A 14,382-nucleotide genomic window follows, 5' to 3' on the forward strand; every position below is an offset into this window, starting at 1 on the left:
ATACATGGTTATACACGCACACACGACATGAGGGGAGAATCTGATGTCCCACTGGAGTGGTGTTCCTCCAAGGTGATTTTTTTCTTGGTTACTACTCAGACTGCAGTCGCACATTTGACAAGGGGGAACCAGGTACCTGTTAGATGGAGGGAGGAGTCTGTGTGTGGATCCCACTAGGTTATAGATTCACTGTAGGTCTATTTTTTGACGGGGTAGAGAGAGCTGGCACCCAGGCTTTTCCTACTAGCCCTGAAGGCACCATACGACTGTTAGCATGCCAGGCTTCCTGCGCACGAGTCCCCTAGAACCGGGTCTAAGTATCGGCCAATGGCTGTTTCTTCTTCCTTGATCACTTCTCACCCACAAATTCACAGTTGCCCATATTCCCTTGAGAATACCGGAAAGAGGTAGCCACACTTGGAAAGAAGATTGCTTTGTACTTTATTTACAACAGAATGTAAGAAAAAGTAAGTTATTAACAATAATAAATAACTGGGAAAAAACCCCACAAAACAGCCATAAAATGACACAGAAGGATGGCATGTGTGAAGGTCACCTTTTGTTTGCTTTGCTTGGAGTCTATAACACTGTGCATTCCAGAACTTGGTCCTTCAGCAGTGGAGGTGGTGTATTGACTCATTTAACTAATCAAGATCCCAGCTTGAAATGTAAACACTAAAAATTACACTTGAAGCTACATAGAAGGGACATAGGTGTGACGTCAACTCGAGAACCTCTTCTTGGTAATACGTAGAAACTGACGGGGGACTTGCAATTCAAGACATGCTTTCAATTTTAAGCAAAAACATCCTAAAAGATTTATTAACAGTGAAATTACAATTAATGACATCTGAAAAGCTCTCAGCGTATTCATATTCTCTTATTGCACTAACTCCTAAAAAGCTTAAACACTTACATTTCAAATGCAAACAGATTGTTTTGAAGGTAGAACACAGAAGAACCTGCGTTGCCTCAGCATGCCAGTGCTGTGCAATTGTGTAACATTTCAGTCCCAATAAGAGTTGTTTTAAATAGTCTATCCACGACCAGCTACAGTCACTGGACAGATTTATTTATTTTTTAACCTAAGATGGCAGATTGCTGCCTAGCTTACCAAGTCAGATGATCAGAAAGGGACTAAAACTTTCTGATTTAGACAATTCTTGTCTATTGAATTATCTGATCATACATTTTATGTAAATCATACTCCCGCCCTTCTGAAAAGTAAAATTCCTTTTGACTGAAACCAGCCAGTGACTTGTTGTCTCTGAGCTGTGTAGAGATGCTAAGGAAAGTAGAATTTAAAAATACACATAAATACATCAGCCTTGAAATTTTCACATAAAAATGATTTCTTGTGAAGTATCCAAATCTACTCTTAGGGTGCCATTTATCATAATGTCTTGACAGAAAACCACAATTACTTTTGGGGTCTTGGGTTTATGTGCCCGCATCATACAACCACAACTGTGCTTAGAAATTTCTTTTCACAACCCAAAACATGGCTAACAAATACTTCCAAGTATATTAAAACCATTCCTCCCACACAGATGCAAAACCATAATGGAAGCGTTTATAAATTCGTTCACCAACAAACACGTATCGTGTCTGTTGTAATGGTGGCGGCTGAAACATGTCACAGCCTCCTTTGCTTTGCTTCATGACAGTCCAAAAGTAAAAAAATGAAATGGTCTTCAGAGCTAACTTCTGACAAAGTTTATGCAGTAAAAACACCAAGGCCTTCTTATCGTGGAAAAGCAGTCAAAGCCACCACGCTGCTTGGCAGCCGCCGAAAGCACAGTGCATGTCATACTCGGAACCCATCCAAAGTCATCGTCGTGCTCTTCACAAACATTGGGTGAGGATGGTGTGCACACCTGTTCTTCTGTGGACTATTAATTGGGCTACCAGAGACTTCAAACTGGTGGTGTCCGACTCAGTATATTTATATATGTATATATATATACAGGTATAATACAATTTTGGTGAACAAAGTTGAAGATTTCCACATTGCAGACAGAGGCACTGAATTAAAGATTCTATTTTTCCCAAAACATGCTTAAGGAATTCAAGTTTCTGCTTTTTTTTTTTCTTCTAAGTTTCCATCATGCAGCCATTTAATTTCCATTCTTATAGGAATTATTAATATTCTATATACACATTCATTGCAGGCTAGTACCCCACAATAAAAAAAGCATGTGTGGAGAAAATGTAAAATGACACTTGAAAACCAAGATAGATAAAATATAACTACTCACACTGGTGATGGCTGGATTAAACATTCAAAGTAGCTAAAGGAATATACGCACCCCTCCCCCCTTGTTAAATGCACACAAACCACAAGTAGACAGAAAACTGAACATATTTTAGGAGCACACACATTTGATGGCTAAAAAACCAAACTTACCTCAGCAGTTTGTAATTAATATGTGTGGCATCGTACTGGCTATAAAAGAAAACTCACAGAAGGAAATCAGAAATTAGCTTTCTAAAGCATATAGAATTGCTGGCCTTGATAGCAGAAGCTACTTTACAAACAGCAATGGTATAAATGGAAACACTAGGTGTCAGATGTGTCAACCACCTGCACAAAACTGGTTCTATTAGAAAATGATCCCATCCCCTCTTGACCAGCTTGCAAATAAATGGTAAGCAAATACATACACACTATTACTGCCTTGTGAAAACAGAATTTTGCTTCCTAAAGCCAAACATTCTCAGTAAGTACTGTGGAGAAGGAGCTGTTGGGAAGTCCAAGGGGTTTGTAAAAGATTGTTTTCCCACAAGCAAACATCATGCTACCATACCATGCAAGGGTGTCTTACTATAATGCTATCATTCTTAGTGGGGATGTACTGTTGATCTAAGCTATTTGAAACTAGTTTCCCTGGAGTTCTGGGTTTATTTAATTATTTTTGAGCTAAATATCAACCTGTAGATAAAAACAATGAGCTCGACAGTCTGATGTATGACTTACACTTACTTGGTGCTGGGCTCACGGGGCCAGCGCCTGCACCTTGGGTTTATCCACTAGAAAGACACAGTGCAGAGTGCTGAGCACTTAGAGCGGCAGGAGGGTCCACCGGCTGAGAGGCTATGAGGAGAACATGCTCCTTGGTCTATGTGTTTCCTTTGGAATCTGTTTTGGGAAGGTCCCTTTCCTGAGGTTGGAGGTCACGGTAAGGAAGGCTAGCTGGGGCTTAGAGTTGCCCAATTACCTTGCTATCTTCCTCTCATGGAGGACACAAATACACGCTAGATTCTGCTTGCCCTTCCTTCTGCGTTTAAAGGCAGTGAGGTGCGAAGGTGGCAGGTTTTCCCTCTTAAGATCAAAGGAGAGTTCTCTTTCTGCCACTGGTGAATGATCTCGCCTCTTGTCAACCCTGAATCTAATCTTGCCTTAGCAATGCTTGCCAAAAAGAAAGCTAGACAGAGGGCATCTTCTATCTCTCCTTTTTACTCTACAAGTGAGAGTCAACAGCTCTCTTCACTCTCTCCTCCCACTTGACAGTATTTACTTGACTTCTGTGACATTCTCAATACCTGGGTTTCACATGAAGAGTAAGAGAATAACAGTCTTTTCTAAGGTCTGGTAATGGGCAATCAGTTCCAGGAGGTCTGGATGTTATTAAAAGTAAAACGAGGAAGAAAATGAGAGACAAATCTCTTTTTTAGGGTTTCCCCAAACTAGACATTATGACAGAGTTCAAGTCCAGTTAGTCTTGAACTTACTCTACCCTTGAACTTCTTTGAATGGGCAAGTAGTCAATGAATTCTAATTGCAAATTTTGAGAACCTTCATGATGATGGAAGCTGACAAGTTAAGGTTTGTTGGTACCTCTATAGAAAGATGATGTTTGTCGTACCTGGGCCTCTCGGTTTCTAACTCAACCCTTCCAAAATCTGCCAGTGAGGGTCACATTCACCCAGGCAATTCTTAAGATTTCTGAGGCCACAGGGGCATAAAGGGGAAAGTTATTAAAAGACGGGAATGTGTAATCTTTATTAAATTCTGTGAAAGGTATAAATAAGTTATCATTAATTGCACTTGGAGCCTCTATGGGTTGATAATTAAAACTTTCAAAAAATTTTTGTGTTAATTAGGCCCCAAATCCTGAGTCAGGCTAATTGAAGTAGGAATCTTAGTGACTAATTGTATTCAAGTATTGGTGATGAGTTCAAAATTTAAGAATTAGGTATGTTATGCCTGAGAATATTTTTGAGAATTTCAGTTTTGATGAGAGGAAACTGACTTACTAATTTACCACACCTTGTAACACAGTGGTGCAAAGTTTTCATTTACCCTTAAAGTCCATACCAACATCATCAAATGCCCAATAATAAGGCTCCCTCCCTGGCTGCAGCTATGGCTATGGAAGGTGCCTTTTGTCCTTTGCATGTCTTACATTTTGCATCTAACATGACGCTGTGTGGCATATTGAGGGACTCATATTATGTGTGAAATTACTTAACCACATGCACACTTAGAGATTGAAGAAACATGTTTGAGTGACAAAGCAGTCTTTTTCTATAGAAGGTCCTTTAAAAAACAAAATAAAATAAACACAAAAAAACATATAACCGACCCTGAAAATGAAAATATAAAACCCCATGACATTTTCCTATGAAGTTACTCTGATTTGGGCCGGCATGGCTTATCTGAAGAGGGTACGCCAGGTAAATTCAGGGTGGCTTTTTTTTCGGGGTCTGGAAGTGTGAGAGTTTCTGGGGCAGACTTTTTCCGGGGCCGATCTTTGGGAACGGAAAGAAACTCGGGTGCGTCTGTGGACAGAGGGGTGGACGGAGCGCTAGAAGGGGCGCTGCGGACGGAGGAAGGCAGCAGGGGAATGCTCGAGATAGAAATTGCAGGGGGGAAAACGCCGATTTTCTTGTTGGTGGCTTCCTGAGTGGCACGTTCAAATTCTCGAACTTCATCCATTGTCATGTCTTCAAAGAAAAAAGACGGAAAGAAAAATGATCAGTTATTTAGAAGAGATACAAATGGGTTAATCTCTATGCCTGTTTTTAAAGGACCTATAGGAACACTATGATAAAGTGACCTCTTTGGTTTATAAACCCAAATTATCATTGAAATACTAAACCCTGAGGACCCTGAATTTTTCCTTCTTATGGAGGCAAACCTCTGAAATAGTAGTCCTTTATGAATACCCATCCAAGACTTCCCAAAACACTCGTCAGTGAGTATTTTATGCATTCTGAGTAAGAAAATATCAGGAGAGTACAAAACCAGACCAGAGCAGTGTATGTATGTTATGGTATGACTATTATTAGACCTGGCCATCTTTTGTATAAAGGGAAGGTAATTAAAATAATCTACGGCCCCAAAATGAACGATACAAGGTGCGGCAAAAGTAGCTTTACCGTTGTATGTGAAACAGCTTATTCTTGTATTATAATTTATTAATTATTGTATTACTTTCTGTACAAACAACTGTAACCTATTTTTGCTGCACCCTGGTAAATAGTAGGTCACATAAGAACATATGAGCAAACTGGAGATACTTTTCAAAAAACAAAATCCTTCAGCAGAATTCCTGGAAACAATTATTAAATTTTCTGGAAGGGAAAGTTTTTTACAAAAGAAATATAAAATTATGGCTGTGGGGATATAAAATTCAGAATAGAACTAGGAAAACTGTACCTGTAAACTTACCACTTTAAAAAAAAGACTATTAAACAAGCTAAAAAAATTGAGATTACATTTTTGAAAAAGCCGTTTTGCAAAATAAAATTGAGACTCAGAAAAATTGCAGTGACTCGGGGTCTGTTTCTGCTATTAGAAATGGTATTATCCTGGAAAAATCAGGCTTTCTAAAAAACTGGCTGAACACAGTGCTCTACCCGACACACCCAGCAGAGAGCAGAGAGCGCCCACAGTATAATAGAGGGTTTGATTTCACAGTCCCTTCCAAGAGTCTCTTTGAAGTTCCCTTCCATGAAGAGACTGAAACTGCTCAATTGAAAAGGAGATTATTTCCTTATTTCGGTCAGCATGGATGTTACTTTTGTATACTTTCTATCTAATTTGTTCCTACTTGGGTTGATGATTTAAATGCCACTGAGCACCCTGTGGTTTTTATTTGTGACGGACAGCAGCCTCTTGATTTCAACTGTTTTTCATTATGATAGAGAGACAATGGAAAAATAAGTAGTCTCCAGTTTGAAGGAATTCCAAAGAATAAGGGAAATATAAGCATTCAAAATAACCACTTTGTGCAAGCCTTGCAGAGGTAGGCAGGCCCTTCGCTTACACCCTGGGGACACCTGTGAGCTGCAGCCTGAGGAGGCACGGGCTTTCGCAGGGGGAGGATCATTTCCGGTACCATCGCCTACCTGGTAAACTCTCCTTCTAACACTAGTCATCACAGTAAAATGAAAAGAAAAGCAAGTGAAGAGCCTAAGCTGAAAGCTGTAAGAACACAGAATGAGACAAGCACTGTGCTTTGTATCTGTGGACGCGTGGCGCCTCCCTCTTTCCTGCGTCCTTTGTCTGTCATGCTGACAGGGAGCATCTTTCAGAGAGAGGCTGAGGGGGAACTGATATCTAACATTCCTAAAAGAAAAGGTAGTTGAAAAGTGATGACAATTCAAGGACAGTTTCCCTAAGGAGCATTTCTAACTTTAGAACAGGGGGAGAAGGAGGGGGCAGTCCTACTGGTATGCGCAAAGAGGGGCTCCCCTGGGCTGAACCCTGGGAGAAGGGTTTTCCGCAAATCCGATCGCTGCACGCAAAAAGGGGAGGAAGAGTCAGGGCCCTTTCAGCCTCCTAGTCACATGCATCCAACAGCAGCCTTGCGGGGCGCATTCCGAAGGCATGCTCTGAAAGCTTAACTGAAGATTGAAAGCGCGGCCGAAGGCCTTCACAATTCCAAAGCGCCCATTTACAACGGCCACCGCTCAATGTTCTATTCTATAACTACATCATCCATTTCTTAAAAACCTAATCAATGTATTTTTCTGGGGCATGCAAGCTCAAGCTGGCACCAAAGAGATCCCAGGTCTGGACAAAGGTACATATAAATGACTTAATGATTACATTTTTCTTTGTCATCTGTATCTCCTCTTCATTAGCACGAATGACTGAGATATAACCATATTTAAAATGCTGGCATACACCATCCTGTTAGCTCTCAATTTCCAACGTTCCAGGGAATAACCTCAGGCTCCCTGGGTTAAGTTCCAGGCTAGATCCGGTACACTGCCTGCTCACGACCCTCTCACTGCGCAGCCAGTGTGTACGAACTGACCACAGACTCACCTTGACATTAACTTAGCCATAGGAAGCATTTCAAAGCGAATGTCAGGAAACCTAAAATACCAGATGGGCCAGAAGCCTTCCCTTGAATGAGTAACTGTTACCTATGTTTTTAAGTTACTGACATGATGCTCCAGTTTTCTTAGGACACCAGATTTTACCCCTCTGTTCTTTTAAGGTGCAGGCCGGGTCATTCTAGTACCATAAAATGTTTCCACTCTCCGTGTTCTTGCTTTTATTACTGGAACAACTCTCAAGTCCAGTGGCTTTAAAGAATCAAAATGTCTGGAAGCAAGAGGTGACACTGCCCAATTTAGACCCAGGTCAGGTTCTTTACCAACAGCCTCTGGGCAACAACCCTTTTTGTGGAAGTTTGAGAACTGAGTGTTCACAGTATTTCAAAGATCAGTGGATGTGTACGTTTGGTAAAGGGTGGGCAACATGTTTTAAAAATTCTACATACACTTGATTGGGCATGGCTCTCTATGGCATCCACAGTGGAGGAATGCTGATTGCAAACTTTTATGTTGGTTTGTTCATGCATGTTTTTCTCGTATTCCCGAACATCATCCATTGTCATATCTGAAAGAAGGTCAAGACGTTGGCAACTTCCGTTATTAAATGCAAACTTTCAATGGGGAGACTTTAGGGAAAAATGGTAGCTTAGCAGAAGCCAAAGAGAGGTTTAAAAAGCAGGGGGTTCACTAACTTTATGAAGAGTGAATCATAAAGTTAGCTAGACCAGCCAAAAGGGGAGTGAGTACAAGGAAGTGAAGTCAAAACAGTCTTAGAACAGAGAAGAGTGGAAATTATTTAGGGGTGACCTCTGAAGAGCGAGCTGAGTGGGTAGAGTGTTAGCATGTGGGCAGTGCCGCAGCCCGAGATCTCCTAGGCCAGAGTTAGAAGATCCCTTCAGGGGCAGGCTCAGGTTTGCTCAGTTTAACACTTACCTTCCATGTACCTTTCCAAATAGAGTCTTTCGATCAGTGCATTCAACAGAAAGGACACTTTCATTGCTATTATAGGAGACATGGTGTAGAAGGCGGAGAAATGAGGCTCAGCAGTATGAGTGGGACTGGCTGCAGTGCTCGCTGAGACGTGTTTTTGCGCAGAATATACGGTGTCAGGGAACGCAGGTCTGCACCGAGCCCCAGTGCAGCCTAGCAGCTTGAGGATGGCTGGCGCTACTTACACCCACACTCATCTATAAATAAACTGGCACGTGACACTATGATTTTGGGCCCACATCTGCAGTTTTTCAGTATTTCAGGACAATGATCTGTTAATCTAGGGGTTCTCAACGGGGGACAATTTTGTGACGTTTATGATGGCCACCACTGGGATGCCGCCCTTCCTCCAACAAAGACCTATCTGGTCCAACAGTCAGTGGTGCTGGAGCTGAGGGACACTGTCCTAATCCAACTGGCAAAAAACTCTAACACAGAACCCACCCATTTCCAGTATAGGAAGTGCATAAAAATAACAATTAGTCTCACTTTGAGTACTTTTGTGGTTTTATCTCGCCCATCCCCCATCCTACCTCTTGGTTATATTACTCCATTTTGTCCTCAGTTTCCCTAGATCGCCATTCTTCTGGTGCTCTCATGGCAGAATTTAACTTCATGCCTCCTTCCAATAAAGGTATGCTGAGTGATCAGTTAATTGACCACCCTGATCGCTAATTTTCTTGGGGATATAAAGCGGGTATTCACAGCTGGAACTTCTCCTTAGGTATTTTCTACATCACGTGTCTGGAGTCTTTTTATATCAATCCATGTGTGTCATGTGAAATTCTCTTTATTTCCAAAGGGCAGACTTGCCAGAGGTTTATGATTTCACTCAGTATGGTCTGGGGCCAAGATAGAGGGCAGCTCTAAACCCAGACCTGGGCTATGTTATTTAGTGGATGATTCTCACTCCTACACAAAGCCGTCAATGAAGAATGCCATCCAGAGCAATGTAAGTATCAAGAATGCTAAGCAGCGGTCTGGCCAAGCAAAGAGCATGCTTTTCTTTTAGAAAATCGAGGTAACTGGAAGCAACAAAGAGATGCTGCTTTGTGATGAGACCAAACGCATCTTAGTTAACAATGAGAACATATTTTTTCAATACAATCGCTTTAATTTCAACAGCTGGTTATCAACATTTCTTAAACACAAATATACCTGGAATATGAATACTGAGGTCATTTTAAGCTAAAAGTTTAAAGTTTCTCTGTACTTATGTTCACTAGACACTGTCTTCCCTCCCCCTTACTGCCATGGCAGGGATGTGGGAAACAAAAGCAAAGGCATTGCAGTTTCTTTGTTCTAGTGAATTTCAACACAGATCATTCTTCATCTTTCATTAGCTCAATTTTAAGAGAAGGGCTTAAACTATGTGACTATGTGCTTTCAAAGACAGATCAATTTTATGGCTGTGAAGAGGGATTTAATAACAAAGATACTCATTACCACCTTGTTCATAACAGTAAAAAATTTGAACCACCCAGGGAATTGATAGTACTATGCAAACCATTAAAAATAATGTAGAAAAATATTTAACACTAGAGAGAAATGTCCTTGGTACATTGTTAGATAAAAAATAGGAGGTAAAAAATTATGCATATTATATGAAATCACTTTTGTCAGAAAAGCATTATATACATTTAAAATATATGAAGTATATACATTTTAAAATGTTAACAGTGATTGTTTCTAGGGGTTGGAATTATAGGTAATTTTCTTCTTTTTGCTTATCTATATTCTTCACATTTTCTACATCAAATATGCACTACTTGTGTAGGAAAGACAAAAATATTATTTCAAAATCGACTCTTTGCGATCCTTAGAAGAGGGACACCATCACTCTAATTGGTAAGGAGAAGCTACACTTGTCTAGGATTCTGCCCATTCTAGAAACAAGACATGTTTAGAAACTCCTTTTAAAAATTAGGAGTTAAGAAACAAAGTTTCAGGAAATTTTATCTAAAAGAAAAACAACCTCCCCATCAGAGCACATGAGAACGCGCATCCCCATGAAGTGGTTCTCTAAAAGATGACGCTAACTTGGTCTCCGCTGATGAAGAAGCAAAATGTGTCTGCCTAAACCCTGCGCTAGCCCCACCTACCACACATGCTTATGGAAATGATATGAACATTCTCAGTATTCCTCAGTAATTTATAGAAAGCTAATCAAGTGAAAATGCAGGTTCCTGTTCAGGTTATCTGGTAAAATGTATTATGTCTCGCTTCTGTAAAGTATATTATCTTCTATATACGAATCAATTTCTTAGTAAACTCAATTACATGTGCCCTATGACAAATGATCCTTTCAGAGATGATTCATCTCCATCACTGATTGATTTTCAACGATCAGTGATGTTTAGCCATTTAGGGTCAGATCTCTTTGTTTCCAGCTACCAAGTGCTTATGTGCATCAGAGCAAATCTTAATTAAAAGAATCTATGTTGATTATTTTGCAAGTAAACTGAAAAATAATCACCCCTTAATTTATAGATTTAAAAGTTCATAATTTACTTTTCCTAAATAAGGTTTCTTAAATAAAGGTGTTTTCAACAAGCAATACTGGGCTAAAGGGCCGATTTAAGAGAATATTGGATCGAGCAACGTATTTCTTCTAAGAAAGGTACGCCTTGGTTATTTGTCACTTGGCTGTCAGAGGTTGACCGATACCAGCAGCCCTGGAAGTGTTCTGGGGATATACGTGCCCCTCTCACTGCATTTCAGTGGAGCACGATTTCCTTTCTCTGTCCTCTTGCGAGGCCATTTCTTCCTTTGTCACCCTCCTCAGGTGAGGGCCAAGCAGGTGGCAGTTTCCTAGCCCCTCATGCTGAGTCACACTGCTCAGAGCCTGAGCACAACCTTTTCTTTGACTGTGTGACCGGGCGGAGACTGGACCCGCCTCCTCTACCCTCAGCTCAGCTTCATCAAAGCTCTGGACCCAGGGGACCTGTTCACTGATGACCCTTCTTTGATTCCTAAACTATGAACTAAAGGCTCTCATTAAAGAGCAAAATATACTGCAATGTGATGAATCTTGGTCCACTTCAACCATTTTCTACTTTTTAAAAAATAAAATATGGGTTCTAATTATTATTTAATGAGTCACTCAAGTAATGCATGAACTATGTTTCATAGAAATAATTCAAGTAGTATCGGATTACATAGAGAAAAGAGTTTAACTCCTTTTAACTTCTCCCACAATCCTATTCCTTCTGGAAATAACCAACGGTTGCCAGACAGTTTTTGGGGGGGTGGTGGTTATGAATTCACATGTACATTACTACACACACATACATAGTCTCATTTACTTCACACTTATAGAATTATACTATACTATACATATTGTTCTGGCTTGCTTTTTCCACTAATAGAAAATGTGTATGATTTCCATACCAGTACATAAGAACTACCTTATTCTTTTTAACTGTAACAATATTCATAGAATGGGTATGTCATAATTTATCTGACCATATTTCTGTTAATGGACATTTATAACAAGACTAATTTTTAGCTTTTATAAACACTACACTGAGTAGCTTTGTATCTATATTCATGAACACATGTGTAGTATTCCTTAAGAATAAATTTCTAGAAGTGGAGTTGCTGGGTTATCAGTTATCTATACTTACCATTTCCATAAAAACCGTTCATTTGTTCTTCTACCTATCCAAAACCGAATATTATCACTCTTAAATTTTGCTGTCAGATGGGTAAATGTCACACCTTTCTATTGTTTTTATTACATTTCTTGTTATTAGTAGTGAGGTTATTGGCCATTTGCATTTCTCTTTCTACTGTTTATCTGTTTTTTTTCTATTGAGGTGTTGGATTTTTTAAGGATTTTTTAAATTAATAGGACCTCTTTATATATTATAGGTATTACTCCTCTGTTAGCTACATAAATTGCAAGTATCTTCTCCTAGTCTTTCAAAATTATTTATGGTGGCAATTTTCTTTTAATCATTTTAGTGTTAAAGAAGGCAAGCTGATTTCATGGGAAGTGGAGGCAAGATCATATATTTGAAAGGCTTTTAGGGAAGAGGTCAGTTGAACAGACAGAGAAATTATAAATGCCAAGGAAAAAAACATCTGCAAGCAAGAATTTTCCTACATTGTACTGCCCATTAGTAGCAACTAAAAATTTTTAAAAAGAGTTTTACAGCTCTAATTCAATAACCTGTCCAATGACACTTTATGTTATTATTTTCTTCTGTAGACATTTTCTCTCCACTTCCAGGCTACTCAGCCTAAATAAAAGTCATTTTTTTCTTGCTGGCTGGGTTGGGTTTGGGGTGGTGCCGGGGAAGGGAGCTCCAGCAATCATGAATTAGATTTGATACTCCTTTGGCTCCACCAAAACAGTGGCTGTCCTTTGGGAAGTGCCCTATTTAAACCTTTGAAAATGATTATAAATTCAATAATGCTTGCTATAAATAGCTTAGGGCGGCTATACTTTTTTGCAGTGAAACTATCCAATCCTCAAAGCTTGCTGCATACCCTTTCCATGTATTCAGACCATTAAGATCCAGAATTGTAGTCTGCAGTTGTGATATTCTTCCTGTAGCTCTTAATTTGAACGAGTGGAAAGAGGATCATAGATCCCTTTGAAAATCTGGTGGAAAGTTACGAGTTCTCTCCCCAGAGAAATAAGCACACACACACAAAATATTGCATAAGAGCCACGGCACTCAAGTTCACATGAGGCCATTGGAAAATGCAGGCGTGGTGAACTCGACCAGCTAGTGCTACCTCCACCTTGAGCTTGCTTCACTCACTGTGAGCTGGGGACTCCAAATCGATTTCTAAGTTGTTTTCATGAGGTGGTTTCATCCATGCCAGTTAGAACTAACCCCCGGATTATTTTTGGAAGGGTGAGGATTTCAAAGACATTTGTGAGGTTCCCCTCAATCACAGCCTCCTGGCAATCCTGTGTTCCTCTCAAAATACAGTCAGGCTGTGAAGCAAAACTATGCTTCTGTGAAGCTGGGCTGCCTATTTTTATCCCCCGCATCCTCCGAAATGTGCTGTTGTTACTTCTCTGATTAGTGTTCCAGTCATGCAGGAGACACCCAAGGCTCGGGGATAGAGACCAATCAAGCCTTTGAAAGACAAGCTCAAGTCCTCCAACAGCGGAAACGGTTATACTTTACCATGAACATGAGCAGAATAGCATCTGTTTAGGGAAACAGCAAAATGCTCAAACTCAGAAAAGACACACAATTAAGATCCTTGGGCAAGAAGAGACCACCATCCTTACAATGCCCTTTTTCTTGACTCTTAGGCACCAGAGGCGGGGGGTCTAGCTAGAGAGGCATCAGGGCTGCCATTGCACAGGGCGCGCGGCTGTGCGTTGCATGGACACACAGCCTGGGGGGTGAGTGGGGCTGAAATTCATTTCCAAGGCAGCAATCCCCCCTGAATCTGCCCAGAAGGAGCCCCTTGTTCTGGCTCTCACGAGGCACTAGTGTTTGGCAGTTGGCCCTGAAGACATCTACCATTCTCTAGTCTAACCTGTTTGTACCGAATTAATCTGTCCTTCCTTGCCATCTAATCTGGTTTACAGTCCATGCCATACACCAGATGTTCTTAAACTTTATCGAGCATCAGAATCACCTGGGAGGGCTCACTGAAACAGGCTGCTGGCCTGTACCCTAGTGTATCTGATTGTGTAGGTTGGGGGCGGGGCCTTAAAATCCAAATTTCTAACAAGTGACCAGGTGATGCTGATGTTGCTGGTCCAGGGGCTTCACTCTGAGAGCCAGGCTATAACCTACAGGCAAGAGTTGTTTTTTGTTGGTTTGTTTTTATTTTGGACCTTTTCCATGTTTACTAATGACAGCGTCACTGAGCCAGTGCAGACTAAAGAAAAATAAGCAACTTCAGGTATCCACGGCTGAAGGGTCATCCTGGTAGACACCTGGCTTCTGTAACAGTGACTCACACCCATTCACCTGAAAGGCCCATATTCCCTAGCATTACCTTGGATAAGGGGCTGAGAAGACACTGCGGGCAGGACCATTTCCATTCATTTGGCCTGAGTGTCTGCATCCGTGTAATGAAGGAGCCACTGTGTTGCTGGCAAGTGGCTCAGCTGGGAGATGA

The 14,382-nt window shown here is 40.7% G+C and overlaps 1 protein-coding gene across 2 annotated transcripts in view; it reads right to left on the reverse strand.

The window, feature by feature from the left end:
- Positions 1-436: 436 nt before the first annotated feature.
- PITPNC1 (phosphatidylinositol transfer protein cytoplasmic 1) overlaps positions 437-14,382 on the reverse strand; it is a 214,271-nt gene continuing 200,325 nt past the window's right edge. Inside the window, exons 9-10 of one of the 2 annotated variants that reach the window (XM_054573056.1) lie at positions 7,740-7,858; positions 4,809-4,947 (exon numbers count right to left, since the gene is read on the reverse strand). In XM_054573056.1, coding sequence (XP_054429031.1) covers positions 4,942-4,947; positions 7,740-7,858 — 125 coding nt within the window. In that variant the 3' untranslated portion in view covers positions 4,809-4,941. Of the gene's footprint in view, positions 4,948-7,739; positions 7,859-14,382 lie in introns of both variants that reach the window. The other variant, XM_054573055.1, reaches the window with a different exon arrangement.

This window comes from Pteronotus mesoamericanus, unplaced genomic scaffold (genome assembly GCF_021234165.1).
Source record: "Pteronotus mesoamericanus isolate MK-2021 breed Mesoamerican mustached bat unplaced genomic scaffold, CSHL_Meso_final contig_246, whole genome shotgun sequence".
In the NCBI taxonomy this organism is placed as follows: domain Eukaryota; kingdom Metazoa; phylum Chordata; class Mammalia; order Chiroptera; family Mormoopidae; genus Pteronotus; species Pteronotus mesoamericanus.